The 22,689-nt window shown below is 38.7% G+C and overlaps 1 protein-coding gene across 3 annotated transcripts in view; it reads left to right on the top strand.

Annotated features, from left to right (window-relative positions):
- tspan4a (tetraspanin 4a) overlaps positions 1-22,689 on the top strand; it is a 133,208-nt gene that overhangs the window by 94,796 nt on the left and 15,723 nt on the right. For all 3 annotated transcript variants that reach the window (XM_069165659.1, XM_069165655.1, XM_069165658.1), the window contains 2 exons: positions 986-1,060; positions 22,502-22,603. In XM_069165659.1, the coding sequence (XP_069021760.1) occupies positions 986-1,060; positions 22,502-22,603 (177 nt within the window). The remainder of the gene's footprint in view (positions 1-985; positions 1,061-22,501; positions 22,604-22,689) is intronic.

The following is a 22,689-nucleotide window of genomic DNA, read 5'->3' as shown; positions in this document are numbered from 1 at the left end:
CCCATCAATTTCCATAACAGAGCTGCAGGCGAGCTGCAGAGGGATGGGCGGAGATAGAGGGAGGGGCTATTTGCATATTTATAAGTCATTGCATAGTAAATGAAGTCAAAGGTGCAGAGTTACCTCGAAACCACTTGAAGGCATTAGGGAATATATTTTGGTTAAATCAATGCCTGGATTTTAACTCACTGGGAAGTTGCTGCAGTGTTTCAGTCTTCTAACTGGTGGGTTGTCAGCTTCAGCAACACCGGCATCCTTGAAAAAAAGTTCCTCCTCCTCTTCCTAAATGCAGCCCAGCACTGATGTGTGCACACGTACTCGTCCACAAACCCGCCGCCATTTCACTCAGACCGTCGCGTGACCTTCCTGAACATTGTACCTTTGTCTCTCAAAATATTTCACTCCTCCACGGTCCAGGCAGTCACTCAAATACGTGAGAGACCGAGCCCCGTCCCAGCGTAGTCGCTGATTGATGAGCTCGTAACTGTTTTAAGCACTCAAATGGGCCCACGGGAAGAAGATGTATCGCCCATCAGGCAACTCATCCTGGCCGCTATACGGCGGAGGAGTGGGTGGGGACTGGCGAAGAATAAAATGTGCTTCCTTTAACAAATTCAAAAGCGGATAGAGGAAAACTGTATATCACCTCTCCCGGTCTGTCCTACTCGCTCTGTTAGTTCCACCCCCGCCTCGCTTCCTGCTCTCTCGACCTGTCAGTTAGAAAAATCAAGGCTGAACGATCTACGGCTCTTTGATTGCTCTTATTTCACCAACTGTTTCTCCTTGACACACGATGCACATTTCTTTCTTTCCTTGCTTTTCCCTTTTCTCGCCCTCACGCTCTCTGGTTCTTAAGTAAGTACTTCATTCATTCTTCACAGACAGATGCCTATTATTCCCTCCAGTTGTCTTTACTTCTTCATTGATAAACGTGTGTTAAATAACATAGCTGCCTTCTCTCTCTCTCTTCATTGTGTCTCCACAGTTCTTTATCCTCCTCCTGCTCATCTTCTTTCTGGAAATTCTGTCCATCATGCTTTTCTTCATCTACCAAGACCAGGTAAGACACCTTGATTACTCTCATTATATGATAAATCCTGTGATGTTCTCCATCTGCACACGGTCATAATTGTCCGCTGGAAAAGACTGGCCAATCTTCATCCATCATGCAGATTGCTGATGTTTCAGACTGAAGAGGGCATTGTACAATGACGCATCTCAGTGGAGAGCTTGTTGTTGAAGTTCATACGAGAAGTGTTGGGAACGACGGCTGACACTCTGCATAAACAATGGTTCAATGAAACTGCCTGAGAATTCTTTTAGATGTCACTTGGGTGGGGGGAGGTGGGAATTGCTCGGGGATACAGACGGAAAAAGAACATATGGATGATTTCCCCTGTAAATAAACAAGACAGACAAGAGAAAAGAAGCGGATGAGCCATCCCTCCTCTAATATGACTTTTTAATCCCTTCACATGTTCAGCAAAGGTTTTAATAATGCAGTGAAAGGGTAAGATAAATTCCATCCCTCTTTATTTTAATTAAGCATTTGATGGCTGGATTTCACATTAATTATGCCATTTTAACAATAGATACAAGATATTGTTGATGTATGGAATTGAAAATGTGAAATCCAAAAGTCTCATGTTAAAGCACCAACAATGTGTATCCTTGTTCTGTCCACTGAGCGCAGAATAACAAATATGATCTTGACAAAGGGTATTAGTTGGACTTTATAAGATTAGTGAGATTACTTGGCCACCCAGGGGGATTACATCCCAAGATAAATCTGCACGCTATGAATGAATCAAACGTTTTTTAAATGGAGTCCAAGTTCCTCCTAAAAATGCTGCAAGGTCCTTGAAGCTTATGTACGTGCTATCGTGCGACTCCACGAGTCTGAATGCGACATAATGACTCAAAAGTACAAGTGCATTGTCAACAAAAGAACTTGAATTTTTTGCTATAATAAAATCTAAAGTCAAAAGCGTGTATTGTTTTTTTAATTTTTTTTTTTTATTAAATTACCAGTCAATCAGTTGAAAAGCCAACAAATGCTTTGTCTAATTAACTGGTTAATCCTGTTATATTTGGTTTGACATTTACCACTAAAAATTATTTCCATTGTAGATGAAGTCCTTGATTTCATTTACAAATAGCTTATTTATTCCCATCCCAAAAAAAAATATTTCCCCTCGGGGATTAATAAAGTATATACCTACCTACCAACAGTGAAAGTATTTTATTTCAATCAAGTTTTATATGTTTTTTATTATTATTTTTTTTAAATTTTTTTAAATGGCAACCTAGATTTAAGGCAGCAGCGCTAAGGTGACCATGATTTTTTTTTCCTAACAAGTAGATTTATCAAATAAGAGATATTTAAGCCTGATCTTAAAGGTAGAGAGAGTCTACTTCCCGAACTCGAACGGGCAGCTGCTTCCACAGGAGAGGAGTCATTGAGGGCTGGATATGTAAGAAGAAGGATGTTTAAGTCTATTCTTGATTTTACGAGCAGCCAATGAAGGAAAGCTTAGAAAGAAGATGATCTCCTTGCTAACTTGCGAACTAATTGTCAGTGCGCTTTGACAATATTTTTAGCTGACCAATCATTTCAGCACTGATAGTGTTACTACAGAGTTTGACTGACTTGAGTTTAGACGTTTTATTTAGCAGGTGCTGTATGTCGTGTATTCGGCAGTATATTGGGCACCCTCTAGAGGGAGTTAACATAACCGCAGTAAAGTGTAGAGCCCGAACATATATCACTGGAAATTTCAAAAGCCCTTCTGTTACATTATTCATGTGTTGGGGCAGGACATTTTATCCCCAAAGGCTGAGGCCAAGGCCAAAGCTGACTGTAATTCTTCTCGATATTTTGGTAAATAACAATCTACTTTGATATTCCCCTTTCTTTCCGTGTGAATTATGTTTGCAGCCGTAGACCTTGGACCCGCTTATACTTTGTTCTGACTTCATTCTCTTTGCTGTTGTAATTCTTGCATGATTATATAATTGCATAATGTGTTGTACTTCCACCGCAGTTTGTCTTTGGTGGTGTATTTGTGGACTGGTACGTTCTTCTGGGCTTTCATCCAATCAGCAGCGATCCATTTAGCTTTTAATGAATGTTGTCTTTTGTCACGCCTCACCTTTCTCTTACTATCTGTGTTCCCTGATGTTCAGTGCACGCCGTTATCCAACCTCTGAATTATTCAGTTTTGTCTACCCAGGGAGGCGATTAGTGACAGAGTTAAAAGTTAGGGATGGTCTAGATGTTGTGCGAAGCTGGTGCGCCGCGGTAAATCACTCTCAGTAAAGAATGGCTGGCCATTACAATGACTGTCTCTGATACTTCCTTAGAACAGGAGGAGACTTTGTAATTCTCAGAGTTTTATGATGCTTTATACCTCGTTGAAAGTGTGCCCGACTGGAAAGCTGAACAAAAACTGTACAATAGAGTCTGTCTAAGTTACTTTAACACCATGATTCACTTCATCCTTTTCCAACAAGCCTGATAATTCACTGTGATATTGTGTTTTCTTGCATAATGTGCATGGCTTCTCATCAAAATAACACTGGAAATCCAAAGTAAAAGGAATCATTCTGAGGTTACTGATTGGGATTTGTATTGAATGAAATGATCAAATTCTTTGAAGGGGATCTTCTGCATAAATTCAGATTTTCCATTTCTTTTTTGATCATAAAGCAGGTGCTCTAGGTGCTCTTTCTATACTGTGAAAATGGAAAAACACCACAGATACATTTACACACCCCATTCAGCACCTTTGCCATTCTGACTTCCACGAGTTTGTGATGTCACAAACTCACGCTCATGTCAGCACAACCCACTGTCCAACATTTTATCTCTAAGGAAAACACTGAGCTGCCATTTCTTCGTTATACTAGCAGGCTACAAGACCGAAGAAACCCTGTGAATGGCCTGAGTCAGCCAATCAGAAGAGAGGGTCATTGATGTTAATGTGCCTTAAAGAGACAGACACAAAATTGCCCGTTCTCAGTCGAGCTCCAGATAGAAGCTTAAGAGAGGAGATGTAGAACTACATTGATATGTTTTTTGTTCATTAAAGTCACAGAAATGTATTTTTCTGGATAGCAAGACACCAGAAAAATGAAATAATTGGAGCTTTTAAAACTTACACTATCAACAGGTACTCGTGTTGTAATTTGTCAGTACAGTTTAGCCAGCATGAACTTCTTGGTTTGGAAATTATCATGGTTGGATAAGAGACAGGTAGCAGGATGTACAAAGCATCCCCTCTGTGTTAAATGCTTTGTACACACTGATATTATTCCATCCTGTGCTGTAACAACAGATAAAAATGACAAATCCAGTTTTACCTGCTTGAAATAAGTCGTTGTTGTAAATATTGTTAAAAGGACAGTCTCTGCATCTCTTGAAAATAGACCACCAAAACTAAACATAGTTTTGAGGAATCCATACTCCTGTCAAAGGATCAATACAAAAGCCAAAAAAAAAAATTATAATTACGTGTCTCTCCTCAACATTGCACTCGTTGTTATTTCATCAAAGACTACAGAAAATGCGTCTGCAAAAAATTGCTTCCTGTGATGTTGGATCAGGTTGTGGTGTGGGTAAGAAAACACCTTTTAGTGGATGAGCTCGTTGCCTCTCTGCTGCTGTTGTGTGCAGCAATCTCGTTCGTTCAAAGACGAAACACACAAAAGTGGGAAGATGTATAATCACAAATCCACAAAAGATACGCTTAATGTTTGACAAACCTGCGTTTATATAGCAATGATACATTCAGCCTGTAAATCTCGGCACCCTGAACTCTCCAACATCATAGTGCATTAGCTGTTTTTAACAATAAAAAGCTTACTTGTTATCGGATCAAACAGATTTCATGGTATTGCCCACCTCACTGTGACATCTGAACATTTTGACATACTCACTTTAAATCAATGTCAAAACATTTAAAACATCCAAACAGTCTCGACACTGTATTTATGACTTCTAGTTGTAGCAGCACTTGGTGTTGTTTGAAATGCTCAATAATAATTGAGAGTTTCTTCAAAAGAATCACTTGGGAGTTTTTATTATTTGAGAGAATTTACATTAAACATCATCACCATGGTAACGTCCTGGAGGCAGTCCTGTCGTTGGAGTACAAACCAACACCGTCCCCTCCTGTATGCAAAGCCTTCCAGATGCAACAGCTTAAGCAGAGCGCAGCACTAGCTGCATGTTGATGAACTCCATCCCAGGCTTCAGGGATGGTCACGCTCAGTGGTCTGGTTTATTACACCTGCTTTAGACCTGATAAAAAGCTCTGTGACGCAGCTGGAAGCTACTTCAAACAACTCACAGATCTTCCATGTCCCGATACGGTCACCGTTTGTTTCACTTTGTTAGTTCATGAGGATGATGAAAAGGTCCCATGAGGTTAACTTCCCTGGAACCAACGCGGCTCAAAGTGCCAAAGTGAATAAAATGAGTCGGACTCAGCTCTGGGATATTGAAAATTGATGTATGGCTGCTTTATAATATCTCCGAGTAGGTTTACTGCCTCGTCCTGTTGGCCACTTTATCACCTCAGGGGAAAATTACCACATCAGACAAACAGAAACAAAGCACTAAACAGCAGAGCACCATATTTTCTTTGGGGATTAGGAGACTTCCAGCACTATAACAGGTATCACTTGTAACATATCAATAACATCATTACAGGAAGTAATTGTATTAGTAGCAGATGTGGAGAGAAAATCTAATCTAATAACAACAACTGCATCGAGTTCCTGCTATTTCAGAGTTAATTATAAAGTCTAAAGAGCCTCTCAGAACTTAAGTGTATTTAATTGAATGCTTGTTAGCGAAATCATATGCATGTCTGATTATATGTATTAAATATCCTAACTAAATAAAGTTGGGCTGCTGCTTTTCCTTGTAGTTCAGCAGTATATCAGTCAGTGTATCAAACCAAACATAAAACATTACTCTACTGGAGACCAGACTTTGTGATCGGAAAGTCAATCAGAAAGGCCTCCAAAAAAACGACAACAAAAATGCTGAAAAAACAATTCATTCCATACATTTTGATATTTAGAGAAGATTATGGGGAGAAAAAGAAATCTTCATGGTCAGACTTTGCCATCAGACTTTGAAAAACCTTGCCTTCCTCCTACAAAAATAAACACCAGTAATTAAAAAGTCAAAAAATATGATGCGTAGAGAATACTCAGGAATAGGATTTTTTTTCAACAATTAATACTGGTAGAATACAATTTCTAATTGAATTACTGCCGTTACCTTCTAATAAAGTGGTCGCCTTAGTTCAAGTATTTGTGGCAGTAATAGCGCGTATTGTAATAGACTATATGCTCACTCATCAAACAACCCCCAGGAGTGTTAAAAGGTCTCAACAAAAGTACCAGTAATGGAGTGAACACTGGATGGAAACTAACCAATCGAAAGTGCTAACACTGAAACGATCAATACAAGTGTTGGAAATGATTGGCCATTCTTCCTCGGGGTCCTTGATAAGTTACCCCTCAGGTGCATATAAAGATGTTGCGCAACTATTATTGATAGGCCTTCTAGCTGAAACCAAAACCAGATCAATAACTGAAAAGCTGTGTGTTTCTGGCGCACTGATTTAGACGGCTCGTTACATTCCTTTATATTGCCGCAGACGTATAAAAGGGATCCTCTTTGTACAGTATAATTATACCCATTTAGTGCGGAATGAGACCAGATATCAATATTTGGTTGTGGATGCTGTGACAGATGCCGACTCCTGTGCGGTGCGAGCGGTTGAAAAGAAATCAATCAAATAGATATATCTATGATCTATGTACACTCTTTGATTTACTGAAGTTTTAAATCCAGTGCCGGCTTGACACCAACACTGGTACACCGCAGACTTCTGCATATGCTGGGATCTTTGAGTTCAAACACAGACTGCAACAAAGGCCCTATAGCAAAAAGGTTTCATTTTTGACATTGATGAGTTGAAATTAAAGGGGGGGGAAAGTCTCCCCTCAGATACTATTAAACTGCTCTGTGTCATCAGTCTGTGATGTTCATTGCAGCTCTTTTTGTTGTACTGACTTCACCCCAACTTGCTTCATCTTCCTCAGCTAAAGTCCACAATTTGCTGCATTCACAGGAGTGGTTTTGACAGCCAATCAGAGAGCAGGAGGACTTTACATTTAGATTCAAAATTTAAGAGAAAAATGGACATATGAATAAGAATTTATAGTCAAGAGCTGTGACCTTGCCTTAAAGGACTATTGAAATGCCACTTGTCTTGTGGTTGTACTGCATTATAATATATCAAGATGCTGCAAAGTGAAGAAATTTGATTCTTTATTCAAAAATATGTTCTTCTATTTGTTCCATGTTCCTGAGAACGGCGAGACTGGAAAGAAAGCACTTTACGTTCTCAAAGGGCTCAGGGAAGAAAAGAAAACTTTGTAGTTCCTATAAATAATCCTTTAAACTGAAGTTTGCATTTGTTGTTGCTGTTAAATAAACATCCAGGCAAACACCATGCTGATTAGTCTTATATTTGATATGATAAATAACTCCAGAAGAGCAACAATTCTTTATTTAGCAGCAACGTTCTGCTAAAATGTATTCTGAAACTCAAAACTATGGTGTTGTTAAACCAAATAAATCATTTAAGTCTCTACTTAAATTTTTTTAAATGACATAAACATAATCCGTTTGGATAATCATCCAAATCCAATTTTGAAGAATGAGAAAATTGCACTGCTAAACTACAAGTGAGGCCAAGAAAGGCAATCCCAATGATTGCTTTTTTAAGTTTCATATGGTGCAAATGGATTTTGTTTTTTCCCCTTGAAACCGAATTAGTATTAGCAATTTTCCATTTTTTTGTTGTGTGCAAATTAAAATTTTCCCAATTTTAGACAGAATTTCCTTCAGGCAAGGCTCTTGTGTAACTTCCCTGTATTACAGCCAAACAAAATTACAATAAGATGAATACTGCAAGGTCAAATTCTCAACATTTCTGCTTTGTTGTTAATTTGCTGAAAAGTTTTTTATTTATTTTTTTATATCAAATAGTTTTCAAGTTCACAGCGAAGGTCAACAATAAATTTCAAACTAACTTTGTGTTTGCCACTGCTGTTGAAACTAATGCAACCCTTAGCAGCTTCAAGTGCTTGAAACCACATGATACAACAAGTAGTTCCGACCCAGCGATCTGATTGGTCAACTGTACATTTGGAACGTGGTCAAATCACCATAAAGCATCACACCCTGATCATCACTAGAAATATCACTCCACCTTTTCAATGGGAATATATAATTGGAATCGAATTTCATATAATATGCAATATAATGTCGTGTTTACTTGTTATAGACCTAATAATTGTGACCCATTTGGCGAAATCGGGTCTCTTTTGGTCCATTTTTGTTGCTCCAAGCATCCGTAACACTACAGATCGAGCTTGACCGGTTTGATTTTAACACATAACATAAAAATGCATGACTCCATCGACATCTTTTTTTTCAGCGGATATCTTACTTACAACGAGATTGAGCGAGTTAAGCAGTGTAGTGTCTCTATGTGCTGTAGTTATTCATTTTGAGGAACGATCTCTGGAAAGAAATAAACGGATTAGATCTCGTCTCTGTTGCTAGGGTTCGGACTACTTCTTGGAGTGGTGAACATTGCATACATTACATTCCTGGAGTGGTAAACATTGCATACATTACATTCGCTTCTACTGACGTGACATGTTGTTTTCCAGTTCTTAGTTATAGCCCATGCATTGACATGGAAACGGAGCTCACGCCAACAAAAAGTGTTATATTTTGAGAGGGAATTGCCCCACAATATGAATACATCTTGATTACGTATTTTATTTCGATGGTAGCGTGTTGTATTATCACAAATTCACACAGCAAATTCACATCTTTGGAATAAACTCTCTGAGTTCAAATCAATTTTTTTTTTTTTTGCTTGTACATGTGAGACCATCGAATTCACTCTCAAGCAGAGTGAAAGTAACTTTTTTTCTAGGAGTTATTTTTTAACACTTTTCAGGAGTTGAACCTTGAACTCGTTGGGAGTTAAAACTTGACTCCCATGAAGAGTAACTTTTACTTTAACCATGAGTTTGAATGTGAAACTCTTTCACAGTGTTAACAGTCAATACTTAAAAGCGTGAATTATTTTAAATTCATGGAGTTAAAAATTCATCACACTAAAAAGGTTTTAGGTGAGACTGACTACAAATTAACAACATAGCTGTCACAAATTTATATTTAACAATTATATGCAGTGTGATTATATGGTGTGCAACAATTAATGCTGCATGAAAACTTCGATTGACAAGTTACATGCTGACCAATATATCATTGAGACTGTGATTGATATATATCTTACATTCCTATTTTATACACTTGTGGTTTTGAATGATAGCCCCATTTTATTTATCATTATGTCTTCATTGAAATATTAATAAACAGCATGTTTTAACAAAACTAAATATAATTTCTGCCTGTCACTTAGATTGCTTTATTCGCAAAGGTTACGAAGAAATAACTAAGGCATGCTGGGAAATGCTAATACAGCAACAAAGCTGCGCAGTCAACACCGTGTTGAATCATGCTCTTCAACACTCAGCGAATGAACCTCAAAATATCACCCCACCAAAGAATAACGCTGAACACAAGCTGTAGTCTAACTTAGAAAATAAACTCCCAAAATCCAACTCTTTCTTTAACTCCAAGATATTTCACACCAGAAATTTGCTGTGCACGAGAGGGTGTGCTTTAACGCTTGCGCCTCGGTCCTGACCGCATCACTGTCGTGCCAATAATCACGTTAAAGCCCACCCTCTCGTGTAACATTGCTTAATTAGGTCACGCTTGACGAGTGCGTGACCCTCTTTGACTCTGTGACGCCCAACTGTTTCATAAAAGCACATAAAAGCCAACAAATGATCATTACTGAAGCTTTCGATTTGGACTTTTGCCCTGCTGAGGTTTTATCACAACATCAATTTCGAGTGTAGCTCACCCTGCCGGGATCATTTATGTTCTCACCTCAACACAAAGTTAGGTTTTAGGTCAGAGCAGCATGAAGTGTTTCCTCTGCTGCTCAGTGGGTGATGGCTGGACAAGGTGGCTGTCAGGGCCAGATGTAGAGGTGATTTTCTGTCTGCTTGTGTGCTCTGGGACGAGTCAAGGTGAGGTAATGCGGCTGTAAAAAGGAAGTCATGAAGAGCTATGGTCAGGTTTGATTCCCGTAAGACCTCATCCACTAACCCAAAGGGCATCAGAGCCATTAAATTGAATCATGACCGCCACTAACAACTACAACAGCAGATGTAGGAGCAATGATTCTCATTCTGATGGAGCTGTTTCTGAAACTTTAAAACACTAATTACTTTTTTTTAACCCACCAATCATTAACATGCAGCATGTAAAAAAATGATTAACGATCAAAACAAAAAAGCAGCTCTTTTTGGAAACAAATAAATATTTCAGTAACTGTAACCGGTGTACTAACATGTTATATGAATATGAAAAATGAAGTCTCAATCTATAATTAATATTTTTTAAGTATTTATAAAGAACCAAATTATTTATTTGTACGGTTGGTTTTTGTAGGTGCTGTGAGAAATGTAGTTGATGGACTTTGACTGAGTTAAGAATTTTTTGCAGTGGTGGAATTAGACTAAATACATTCACTTCAGTCCTGTAGGCTACTTAAGTACAAATTTAAGGTATTTGTACTTGACTTCAGTATTACCACCATATGCAATTTTTTTCCTTCTAATCCACTGAATCTCATAGGCAAACATTTTACTTTTTACTCCACTACAACGAGGTACTTTTAAGATGACAGTTATTCAAACCCCTCCTGTCCAGTGAAAAACGTGTATCTCCAAATTTGGTGATTTTGATCTTGAATTGTTTTGATTAACTCAGAGATTAGATATTCCTTTAAGGGCTGAGAAAATATCCTACTTTTAAGCTAAATAAACTATTTTAAAACCTACTTGGATTTTCTGGAAAATGCACGCTTGTTATCTTTTTAGCGATATATGGTTCTTACAGAATATAGAAGATACAAACATATAATTACTGAAGATTAAACTAACAAACAATAAATAAAGTAGTCAAAATAAGCAAATAAAATAACTACAGCACTAAAATACACATTATTTCAACAGTAATATTAATCCAAAAACATCAAATATAATAGTAAAACACTGACGTGTGTGTGTGTGTGTTTCTACTTTAGACACTTTAAGTATATTTTGCTGCTAATACTTTTACTTAAGTAAAGTTTTTAATGCAGGACTTAAATTGGTAGTTATTGGAGTTTTTTTCAGTGTGGTATTGGTACTTTTACTTAAGTAAAGGACCTGAATACTTTTTCCGCCACTGATGTCTTTGTAAGTCACATTTATAATTTTCAACCTTTTATATCTGTATATACAGTTAAAAAAAACATTTTTTAACTGAAATAACTTAACTATAGGATGGTTTGCCGAGAAAGTTTGCACACACAATTGAGAGCATGAATCCTTCTGACTTTTTTTTTAAGAATTTGAAATTTAACTGCCCATTACATTCCCACCAACCGCAGCTGAACTTTGTGTTTAGTGTAAATTAGCAAATATTAGCATGCTAAAACACCCAACTGAAATAGTAAACATTTACTGTACATACCGGGCATTCAGGCAGCTGGGAATAGAGAAAGTTCCCATTTGGGAACGTCCCACTTCCTAATTGAGAGCGTTTGCAAACAGGCAACATGACCGCAGCCAGAACATCTGCTCTATTTTTGTTGTCATAATGCAGAAAAGTTACAAACAACCTCATTATAGACTAACGAACCGACCAAATGGAGCTCAGGAGGTCAATATTATTTGAAAACATTTCCATTTTCAGCAAGTTTTTTTTCCTTTCGCCACAAACTCTGCCGTGTCCAGTGACGTCAAACCTACTCGGAGCTTTAAAAACCTTCCTGTTGGGATATTCGACAGGCACTCGGGTTGCTTTTCCAGCTCAGAGGTCAGATGTTTCCCACTTCCGAGTTGCTCATGTGCGCACCAATGTAGACATTAAAGACTCTTAGGCTTGTTTTATAATAAAGACTACTAATGTGTACAGACGGTCCATTTAAGTTTTAACAGCAAAAAAAAAAACCATTCAGAAAAGCCTTTTATATCGGCTTACAACTACAATACAGTGCGGTATAGACATTTAAACTGGGTGGGATAGAATAAACTGTTATCAAATATTCCTCAGGGAGTTTTCATGTTTATCTGAACACTGAAGTGCATCACCTTGTTTCATCCTGTTGGATGTGTTTGAAACTAAAACTTAGCTTTTCCAGTGAGAAAATGTCTCATGGTAAATTGTGTTGACACGCATCATTTCTCCCGAGAACCAAGAGATCCGTTTCAACATGTCTGTCGCGCTGGCACATCGTTGTCTTCTCCTCTCGGCCCTGTTTCTCCTTCTGTGAAAGCCAACGTGGAAAACGGAGAAATAATTTGATAAGAAGTGGAAAATGTATCCACTTGTGAACAGTCTACCTCAAATGCAGGTGAAGTGCAGCCACTCGTGCAGGAAAGGGAACTACGAGCTATCATATGACGCCCGCTGAAATCCTATTTCAAGTGTGATAGCTCTCCTTTTTCCACATCATCGCAGTTCCGGCATCAGCCGTCAGAACACTTTAGCTTGTCAAGATATAAAAATGTAACACCCCTGTCAGAATACATTTTAAGTGTGAGGAATGTTCATTTCATGCAGACTGCAGAAATGCAATTAGATAAACACCCCTGGCTAATCACATTACGAAAATACACCCATGTCAGGGCGATGTTAATATGACAGACAAATTGAGACGATCGGCAAACAGACAAGACATTTGTTTGTGGAGTCTTGGATTATATGTGACATGGAAATGTGCGGTGAGCGCGGCAGATAGTGTTGAGGAATTGCGAAGGTGATAATTATAAGTAATTTAAATTGCAATCAGGCTTTGATCCTGGAAGACAGTGGAGTGAAGCTCTGCAAGAGGAAGCAATAAATAATAAATCATGTTGCATTTACATCATTTATACAAAGAGCAGTGTGATTTACTGCATTGTCTTTTGATTGATGTTTAACACTAATGGCTTTTAAAGACAATATTAACTAAATCGAGGGAGGAAGAAGTGCTTTTTAGCCCTACGTAGTGTCTACAGGTGTTACATCCAGACTGCTAAACCACCAACAACACCCATCAGTAGAGTAGGGCAACCTGAGAGGAAAAACCCAGGGCAAAAAAAACAGACGTTGGGAAGTTGCTCATAATTCAAGGTGATACAGATGATTGAATATGCATTTTCATCTAAACAGTGTAGTCGTGTAAATATTTTCACTGTGATTTAAAGAATTACCCACAAGTCAAATGTTTTCCGCAGTCAGTTTCACCTCTTACTCGAAGCAAATATTTTTTCTGATAATTTGCCGAGTTGGACGACCAGGTGTCTTTTGTTCCTCCTGCCTCAAATTATTCAGTCTCTTCTAAGACGCCTGTAGAGTAAGAGCTCACCTATATATTCTTGGTTCACGCAGTGTCGACAAGTAGTGGTTTCAGGGTTGTGGATTGAAAAATATGAAAAAGAAATTGTAGTTAATAGTCTGTAGAGAGTGCAGCATCTTAGTCTCCTCTTTCTCTTTTGTCTCACTGGTGCCTGAATCTGATAAAACAGCACTGGTTGAGGGGTTAAAGGATTATACTTGAAATCCAAAGAGAGCTTCTCGCAAACGTTTACAACCCCTCATAGCATCATTGGCCCCGGGTGAACATCTGTGATGTGGCAGGTTCTTTCAAAGCTTCACTGGTTCTTCAGGAGAGCAAAAAGAGCAGGACGCGTACACAGACAGCCAGAGAGTTTGTCTTCAGCCGGAAAAAAATACCAATCAAATAAGGTTTAAGTTTACAGGGCTGCTTTGAAAAAAAAATGGAGTTCGTCATTGAGTTTGTATTAAAAAAAATATTCAAATTGTGAATTCGGACTGGTTATATCTGCAGAGATTAAAAAAAATACTTCTAAATCCATCTTTCATTATGTAAATTTCATTTTGGCAAATTTATGCAGCGTTTTCCATCCAAGTCAGTTCCACAAGTCACAAAACAACTCAACTCTCTTTGAAGATTTTTAATTATGTTGGAAAAGGAAATCCATCATTGTAAATAAGAAGCTGACATTCATGACCACTCTCCAAAAAGACTTCAGTTAACGGCTTCATAATAACTCATAATTTTTCAGCTAAAGAACGAAATTTGACTTCTTGTTTGAGGAAGTCGCGTAATCAGTATTGTTTCTGGGAAATTGGGGTTTTAATTGACCTGAGGTGAAGTTTCTATTCTACAACGCAGTGACTTTTTAATGACATTTTTATAGTCAAACTGCCTATTTTTGACTTTTTAGGGGGGAAATAAGTTCGTAAATAAAAATGTATTTTTAATGTAAATAAAGGGATTTATATTTCTCTACATGAACGCTGTGAAAAAGACCTTTAAAAAAAAGATGACATTTCTAGTTGGGGGACAGGGATCATGGCTTCAGTATTTCTTACATCTTTGCTGCAATTTGTCTCCTTTTTCTTCAAAATAAACAGCTCAGCTAATAAGTAGCATTTTTGGACATTACAATGGGGTTCACCTTATGAAAGATGAAACCCTGTCAAGTCACTTGATGAGCCAAAGAGAGATGAACTTGAGGTTTACACATATGCTTGTGACTGCTACTGCCTTTTTAAAAAAAAAAAAATTGTTATAATTTGTCAGTGAGTTCAGGCAGTCAACTCGTATGACCCGCTGCACTCAGACTGCACGCACTCGTGTCACTACACCATCCATCCATCCATTATCTATACCCACTTTAACCTGTGCCGCATCACGAAGGGCCGGAGACTGTCCCAGCTGACATTTGGGCGAAATGCAGGGTTACACCCAGGACAGATCTCCAGGGTGAAAGCTTCGCTCTTCCTTCTTGCTGCTACCGTTCATACATCATTGAAAAAGCCTACATCCACTAAGTTATTATGTTTTTATCGTAACGCGCTCTTAACTTCCTGAATGAGTGACAACATCAAAGACTAGACATCAATAGGAGCACTGTGCATATTCTGGATTTATATAGAGTAAGGATCCGTTTCATACGAGTTCGCGATCGACACTACAGTGAAGGTAAAGTAGCAGCTAAAAGGTGATAGAAGCATCAAAATGTCAAAAAAAAAAAAAAAAAAAGCACTGAAAGCCTCAGATGACAGCTCAAAACAAATGCACCTGTTGTTGCCAGTAGCTGCAGGCGAAAGGTTTTGAGAGTTATTCAGCTGCACGTCAAAAATAATCTCACACTTCTTGTAATTTTATGGAGCATCAACATCAGGCCATGAAAAACAAGTCTTTGTGTTGAATTTCAAGTTTTGCTAAACAGGTAAAGTCTAGGATCACAAAGTTATTGTCTCAAACGTAATGAGTCTTGACATGTTCTTATTGTCCGACATCTTGTCTCAACTCCCAGCTTGATTAGAGCCGTTGAAGTACCATCCCTTAAAGCCTTGATCCTGCTCCTTCGCTGACTTCTCCGTGTTAGCGGCATTGATCGTCTACTCACGATTGCCAACTTTGCCAAGTGTTAATCAAGAACTGATTAGAAGGCGAGGACGGAGAAGAGCTGGGATTGTAATTGATTTACTCCAGCTAAGGACTGAGATTAGCCACTTAAAGGGGAATGCCGCACGCTTTAATAATTAATGTATGTTATTGCTGCTCCCGAGGACAGAATTAAAATTCAGAGACAGAAGTCTTAAATTTGAGACTTGCTTTCCCCATTCGTTCTCTAGTTTCTAGCTTGACCAATTTACCCCGAGGCATAGGAATAACATATATGAATTCGTCTGATTGGTAGCATCCCTGTATAACTCCTTTTCCAAATGCAGTGCAACATTTCCAAAGATTTATGCCCGGCAAGGCAATTCAGACTAGAGTCTGAACCAAATGCCCTTGAAGAACCTTGACTTTGGTCCAAATTGGGTCGATGTCCAGGGAATGAAATCTGGGCTCCCTCTGCAGAAGGATAAAACGTATTTGTAGGAAACCAACCCTTGCCAACGAGCGTGGGAACCCAATAGAGGAAGGAAGAAGCCCTGTGGGACATGTAGGCACATATAGAAATCCCACGCACCAAAATCAAGCATATTTGAAACAACTGAAACATGACTTTTTAAGTCAAATATTTAATAAAACCTTCAATTGCGGATGATCTTGAAGTATGAAGCTGCTGGTGTGACAATGAGGAATTACACATTTCAAGAGAGTAATTCAAACTATGAATCAGTAAAGCTAAAATTCTCCTTTTTTTTTTTTGAATAAGTAACATCATTGCAGGAGATGAAGTAGGGCATGTTTTATACAGTTTGGCATTTTAGAGTGAAATAATGTGACCACGGGAGATCCGTCAGGACTATTATCATAGATCTTTCCTCTTTTTTTTTTGGTGCCTTTATCTACTTTTCTGTGTTTCTGATTCTGTCCCCCCCCCCCCCCCCCTCCTCCCCACAGGTAATGGCTATCCACTGTTTAGAGGAAACGCATAAACTGAGGCATTTTTCTTTTCATTATTTCCTCTCCTCCGAAATCCCTGCCTTGTGTTTCTTTCAAACATGAGATCCTTTCTCCTGGGCTGTCACAGACGGAAAGCTCCTTTTCTTTGTTTGCTCTACTGCCTGTGTCATCTGGAGTCCAGTCGTCACATGACCACTTCGTCTACCCCACCGTGTATTTGCTTTTACTCATTCTTTCCATCGCTGCCTTCAGGCTCATCCTGTCCCTCTTCTCCCCTGCAGACTGCTTCTTCCTACACCCACTACCTTCCCTACCTCCCTCCATCTCTCTTCTCTTTTTCCAACTTCACATCTCTCTGTTTCGCCTCGTCTCTCCTCTCCTCCCCATATACAACTGTTATCTCTCCTTGTATTCCTGCCATATAAATAATTGATGGCCCATCGTTGACCCTGCTGGTGTAGTTAAAGGGCGACTTGTGTCCCGAGGACAACATCAATACTAAGCTTTAAAAGTACAGCTGTGACTTATGCAGTCTGCTTGCCGCACTTTCACGGGAGTCCCTCCTAACTAATGACCTACTTAGATTTGAATAAAAACAAATTTTCTTTTTCCTTTTCTGTCTTTTTTTTTAATTTTAAAAACTTCAGAAGGTTTTATCCAGTCCATTCAAATGGCACATAAGGGCACCCCGTGCTGGATTCTTACATCAGTTTGGAGATCGCTTGCGTGTTGCCTTCTGCCAGAGTTGTGATGTCATGAAGTGGCTTACAGCGCAAGTTTATTTAGAAATCAGATCAGCACATCTTTATTGTTGCAAAGAATTACAGTCTGTGTCATTTGTCTGTTCATTCACAATTCTCTTTCATCTCCGTCTCTTTGAGGCAACCAAATTAGGATTTTTTTTTTAATTTTTTTTTTTAATGTTTACAGATTCAAATGCAACGTCTAATTTTGACTGAGTGATGTGATTGGCTGAGAGGGATCCCATCTATATTATTATGAAGTGAAAAGGCGAACATGAAAGAAAATGTGTAATAATAGGCAGAAATGACAAAAGGAATGCTCAAATACTCAACTTAAAAAAAAAATCTAATCTTAATACTTTGAGGAATGTGAAGAGAATCCTTTCAAAGCTAAATTATACTTTTTGTTTAGTCTCTTTTAGCTAATTGTTTTGGTGCATAGAGTCCTTTTCAGACCATGTACCCCATATGCACCAAACCAAATTTTCCAAGTACCACTTTCCATTGCAGGTAAACAGTTCCTGATGTGTCAAGCTAACATTAACATTATATGGGACGTGACTTCACATTACCCTCCATGGCCAGACACAAGCAGATTTTATTTCTAAAATAGTTAAATAATTGGTAAATGTTTTTTTTTACATTATTGTAATGTGATGTTATATGTAAAAAAAACAAAAAAACAAACAAACAAAATGAAATAAAATGAAATTTTTGGGGGGACTTGGGCCAGTAGGAGTTTAATTGTTCAACGCTTCAGTCTCACTATGCTTGGCAGTGCACTAACTGCCTCGCACCAAACAGAAACTCAACTTCTACCTACCGCAGCAAAAGAACATGTTTTACTTAGGATGTTGGTGGAGACCAAATCATGTCTAAAAAGAGAGAGAATTTTGGATTTAAATTAACTATGTGAAACAGATGAAAATGGCTAACTCTGGCTCATTTAAAGTTCTTATCTGTACCTTTGAAATAAATGTCAAAAAATAGAATCAGGCAGCTAGAAACACAACTCAAAATCTGTATCATTTGCTGGCATGTAAACCTGAACAAATCCTAAACGGCCATAAATCTGGGTTCGTGAGCTTGTCGCAAAGTTCTTTGATCTTCAATGACATCATATTTAAAGTTTTTGTGCTTTCACTGCAATGAGGATATAGCAGGTTATTCAGTTACAAGGACAAAAGAACAGTCCCTTTCGGATGGTGTTCCGTTACTACACTTCTCAAGCTCACAAACCCTTACATGAAACAGAAAAGCAGGCAAAGTCTTCAGCTCTCAGCTGCTACCGGAACCAGAACGTCTGACAATCTTTTTATACATTTATACATATAAAGTCACCGGCGGTTCATGTCGACATTCAAGTCAGTCAAAGTCGAAAACGAACACAACTGCAGATGTGAAGACATATCTCACCCTTAGTATGGGCTACGTCGTTCCTACGGCGAGCGAAATATCAAGAAGGGTTCAGAAGTTTATAAAAGCACGTTATTATTTACCAAATTGCATATTTACGGTTGAAAAGCCCAGAACGTTTGTGAGTTTAGTACACCGTCCATCTACATCTGTCGAGATGTCTTTCTCATCTTTCTTTGCTATTATGAAAGCATTTGTAACGCTTTGGAGGCACCATTATGTTGGCATTCTGGGATTTGGTATACAGTCACCACACAGTCATAAAACTATGTCTGGCAGTTTTATTGAGCAACATGTCACCATGTTGTTGTTTTGAAGGCATATATGAAACTGTCCCCATTAAACATGCTTTACTGTTAACACATTGTTTAGTCACTTTCAGCTGATTTATTTATGAGCCACTTTTTTTTTTTTTTTACTGTATGTGAGAGTCTGGCGTAGGGATGTCGGTTCTGTAATATTACAAAATAATGCTTGTGCCAATGTAAATGTTGAATGTAGTTAGTTGTAAGCGAAACATATGGTTCATCTTGCCCCAGGGCTGGTGGGGCATTTTCCCCCACAGCCACTGGTGCAACGAAATATTTTAACGCGTATCCAACAACATTTTATAATAATACACAGTAAACATATTTAATTGCATGTAGGAACCTCAGGAACTGCACCATTTTCTTTTATCACAGATTACAGTCAGGAAAAAGCAGATATACATCAAAAAAAAAAATCTGTGTTTGAAACTAAAAGAAAACTGAATGTTTCCCAGAGACCAAACAAAATGCTGAACTCATGTCCTTCCTCATTAAACACTCGCAAAAGCAAATATGTACATATTTTACACCGTACATTATTTACATCCACATTTGTTTGCTTGCCATCTTCTTCCCTGTTACCTTTGCTGGTGTGTTGCCATGTCATTTGGCAAATCTCCAGCTGTCTATTTGTGGACTTTTGTGCAACATTTGGCAGGAATGTGTATTGTACGAGCATGACAATGAAACAAAACTGAGACCCACCTCTAAAAACATGACCTAATGGCTTTAATGGTGGACAGAAACTCCATGAGTTACCTTAAAAGCAAGATTCTGCATTCTGTGTGCCCTATTTCTTCATCTTTATTGAAAGAATTATTATATATTCATCAAATAGTCTGTTCATCCCCAAAGGGAAATTGCAGAAGGAGAAGGCCAATCGTGGGTTAATGAAATCCGGTTTAGTTTTAACGTCTGAGTGAAGTAAATAACTTCATTAATATTCTATTTTACCAACAATTTAAAATGACTTCTGTCTCATGCAAATGTGCGATTACATAAAGCAAAATCTGCCCTTTAACATATTTAAATACCACAATAAAAAAAAAAATGTAGGAGTGAGGCATGTTCAACATTTAATAAGTTGCTTGGAAAAATGAAGGCCATATACATGGTTGAGTGTTTGAAGATTTAACAAGGTGTTTGGTGTCTGCAGCAGCTCATAAGCTAAAAGGCTGCCGTGTAGGAGAGAGCAAGGTTAGTGGAGATCAATAAGATTGATGTCTGATGGGATTGACCATCTAAATGTGTAAACAAGGCTTGTGTGTGCTTGGAGTTTGTGTTTGCTGTTCCTATGTAGCACCCATGCTCTCTGGTTGTATTGTGAATTGTGAATTATTGTATTTCCGAATTATTAACTTCAAAGGGTTCGGTGTGTTTAATCATGTTTACCTCTGTGACTGTGCTCACGCTTACCGTTTGTTGTCTTTTCATTCGAAGCTTACTGGAAAAGCTGATTTCGTGAAATGTTTTTTTTATCTTGTATGTTTAGGTTCACGCTGCTGAACCAGTGCTTCTTAACTAAACCCACACGGAGCCGAATGTAGGCTGTATATTGAACAGCAGCTCAGTAACCATTCTGTCCCCTCACCGTTGACCACGGTTTATTTGTCTTAATGCCACATGAGGAGACTTGAGCAAGTGTGAAACATGAGCTGAGAACGAGCATCAGACTGCAGCCTTTCAGTCCATTAAAGCGTGCTAAGCATGAGAAACTGCAGGCTGCCTCGCGTTTGGATGCTCACGAAGGTCAGCAGTGTAGCGTGTAAAGTAATGGTCCAACTTGAAACCATGTAAAGTGGTGATGTGGCATTAAAACTGGTGTTATAACATGCAACCACCAATATCCAACCTCAACTGTATTGCTGCATGTTTTGCTGTAGCCAAGAAAACGTGTTACGGACAATGGAGTGGTGCAATAAATCATAATCAACAAACTGCACTAAAGTATCTCCATGCCGGGAGATTTCAATAAGCCATGTCAACTTTTGCACATACTGTATATTGTTGTATTGCTGTTTGTCTCACCAGTGAAGGCAATAGATACAGTAAAATACCAAAGACAAATTTCCTGCCCAGATGGAACAAAAAAACCTTCCTTGTATTTTTTTTTTTTTTTTGCCTTTTCTATTCTAAACATGTTCACTATAAGTCCTCCGGCGATCTACCGTTAAAAAAAACAAAACAACATGATTCACCATGTAAACACTATGATTCCTGGCTTCTGCACTGTCTGGTGTCAAAAAAAAAAAAGGTAAAAATACTGTCAAACTGTTTTTAAAGCTGGGGGTGGCAGTTTTAGCCCGGTTCCGCGCAACTATTGCTCACAGCTCAAGCCGTTGTAGTATTTATAGTTTGGATATCCTGTTTACATTAAGGTTTGCTCAGCAACCCTGGAGGCCGGACAAATCAGTGACAAACCAAATTAAGCCGAGGTTTGCACCCGTTAGGATGCAACGGCTGGACCAACCCTGAGTGGGGCGTGGCCAGATGCGTATATTCACACAGTGAACCTGGGTGTGGTCAAACCAGGCTAAGGCAGTTCTGGGGAAAAAAGGATTTGAAAATACAGCCCTAGTTCTGCAGCTCTGAGCCGCCACATCAGTGGGCTGGTGGACAGTAAAATTAATCCATAAAGTTTTTACTAGCCTTCTCTCTGTGCCTGTCATTCGGGGTGCATGTGACAATGTTTTACAGGTCCCAGCAGACGAGTCCGGGACTGAATTGATTTCCTAGTAACCCCTCTGATTGTATTTATTATTAGATTCTCTTTTAGACTTTTCTTTTGATACATCCGTCTTCCTTTTTTTTTTAGTTGCTTTGCCATGTGGGCAGCTGTTGCCAATACTGAAATAGCCACTTTTTCCAACCATTGACTCAGGCTTAATATGTGAAGGGACATGCAAAGGCAGCCGCATTCGTAGCGATAGCCAATAGGAAACACCCTCTCTCTGAAATGACCCGTGGTTGGCCTAAAGTCTCCATCACAGGCTATATTTTAAATGAAATAAATTAACCTGAATACAAAGCCAAGAAGAGGTGTAGAGGTCTAGTGTTCTCTCAGAACACTTGAAATACAACATGCTGAAAGATTGTTATGTCATTTTTGCCCACTGGTGCTCCCCCGTAAAAAAAAAAATCCCCCAACACCAGCTTTAAATACAACTTGTGCCTGTAGTTTTACTTCTGATAGACTGAACCGGCATTTTCCTTCACGAGAAGTGAGAATCGATGGGGTTATTTGTTGCCACTTGACTTCAAATCACATTTGTTCTCACCCGATGAAAAAGGAAACAATCTGCTCCGAAACATCTGATGCTTAACAGGCATCGCATTTCATTCAAACTCACACAGAAGCAGAGAGAAAGGATTGGTACATTATCTTGTTTTCTTCTGTAAAACAACAATTTTGTTCCCTGTCCTGTTTCCTCAGATTGATCACTACGCCCAGAGGGATCTGAAGAAGGGCCTCAAACTCTTCGGCACAGAAGGCAACGTGGGTTTGACCAACGCCTGGATGATAGTACAAACTGATGTAAGAAGTTAGATCACTGGAGGGGGTGGGTGGGTGTTTGGGTTGATCAAAAACACGGCTTGCTTGAAGTCATGCGCCTTAAACTT

The sequence above is a fragment of the Embiotoca jacksoni genome, unplaced genomic scaffold (genome assembly GCF_022577435.1).
Source record: "Embiotoca jacksoni isolate LCO1_2020_lvr unplaced genomic scaffold, fEmbJac1.0.p SCAF_35, whole genome shotgun sequence".
Lineage (NCBI taxonomy): Eukaryota > Metazoa > Chordata > Actinopteri > Embiotocidae > Embiotoca > Embiotoca jacksoni.
The sequence above is the reverse complement of the archived record's forward strand: the minus strand, read 5'-3'. Positions and strand labels throughout refer to the sequence as shown.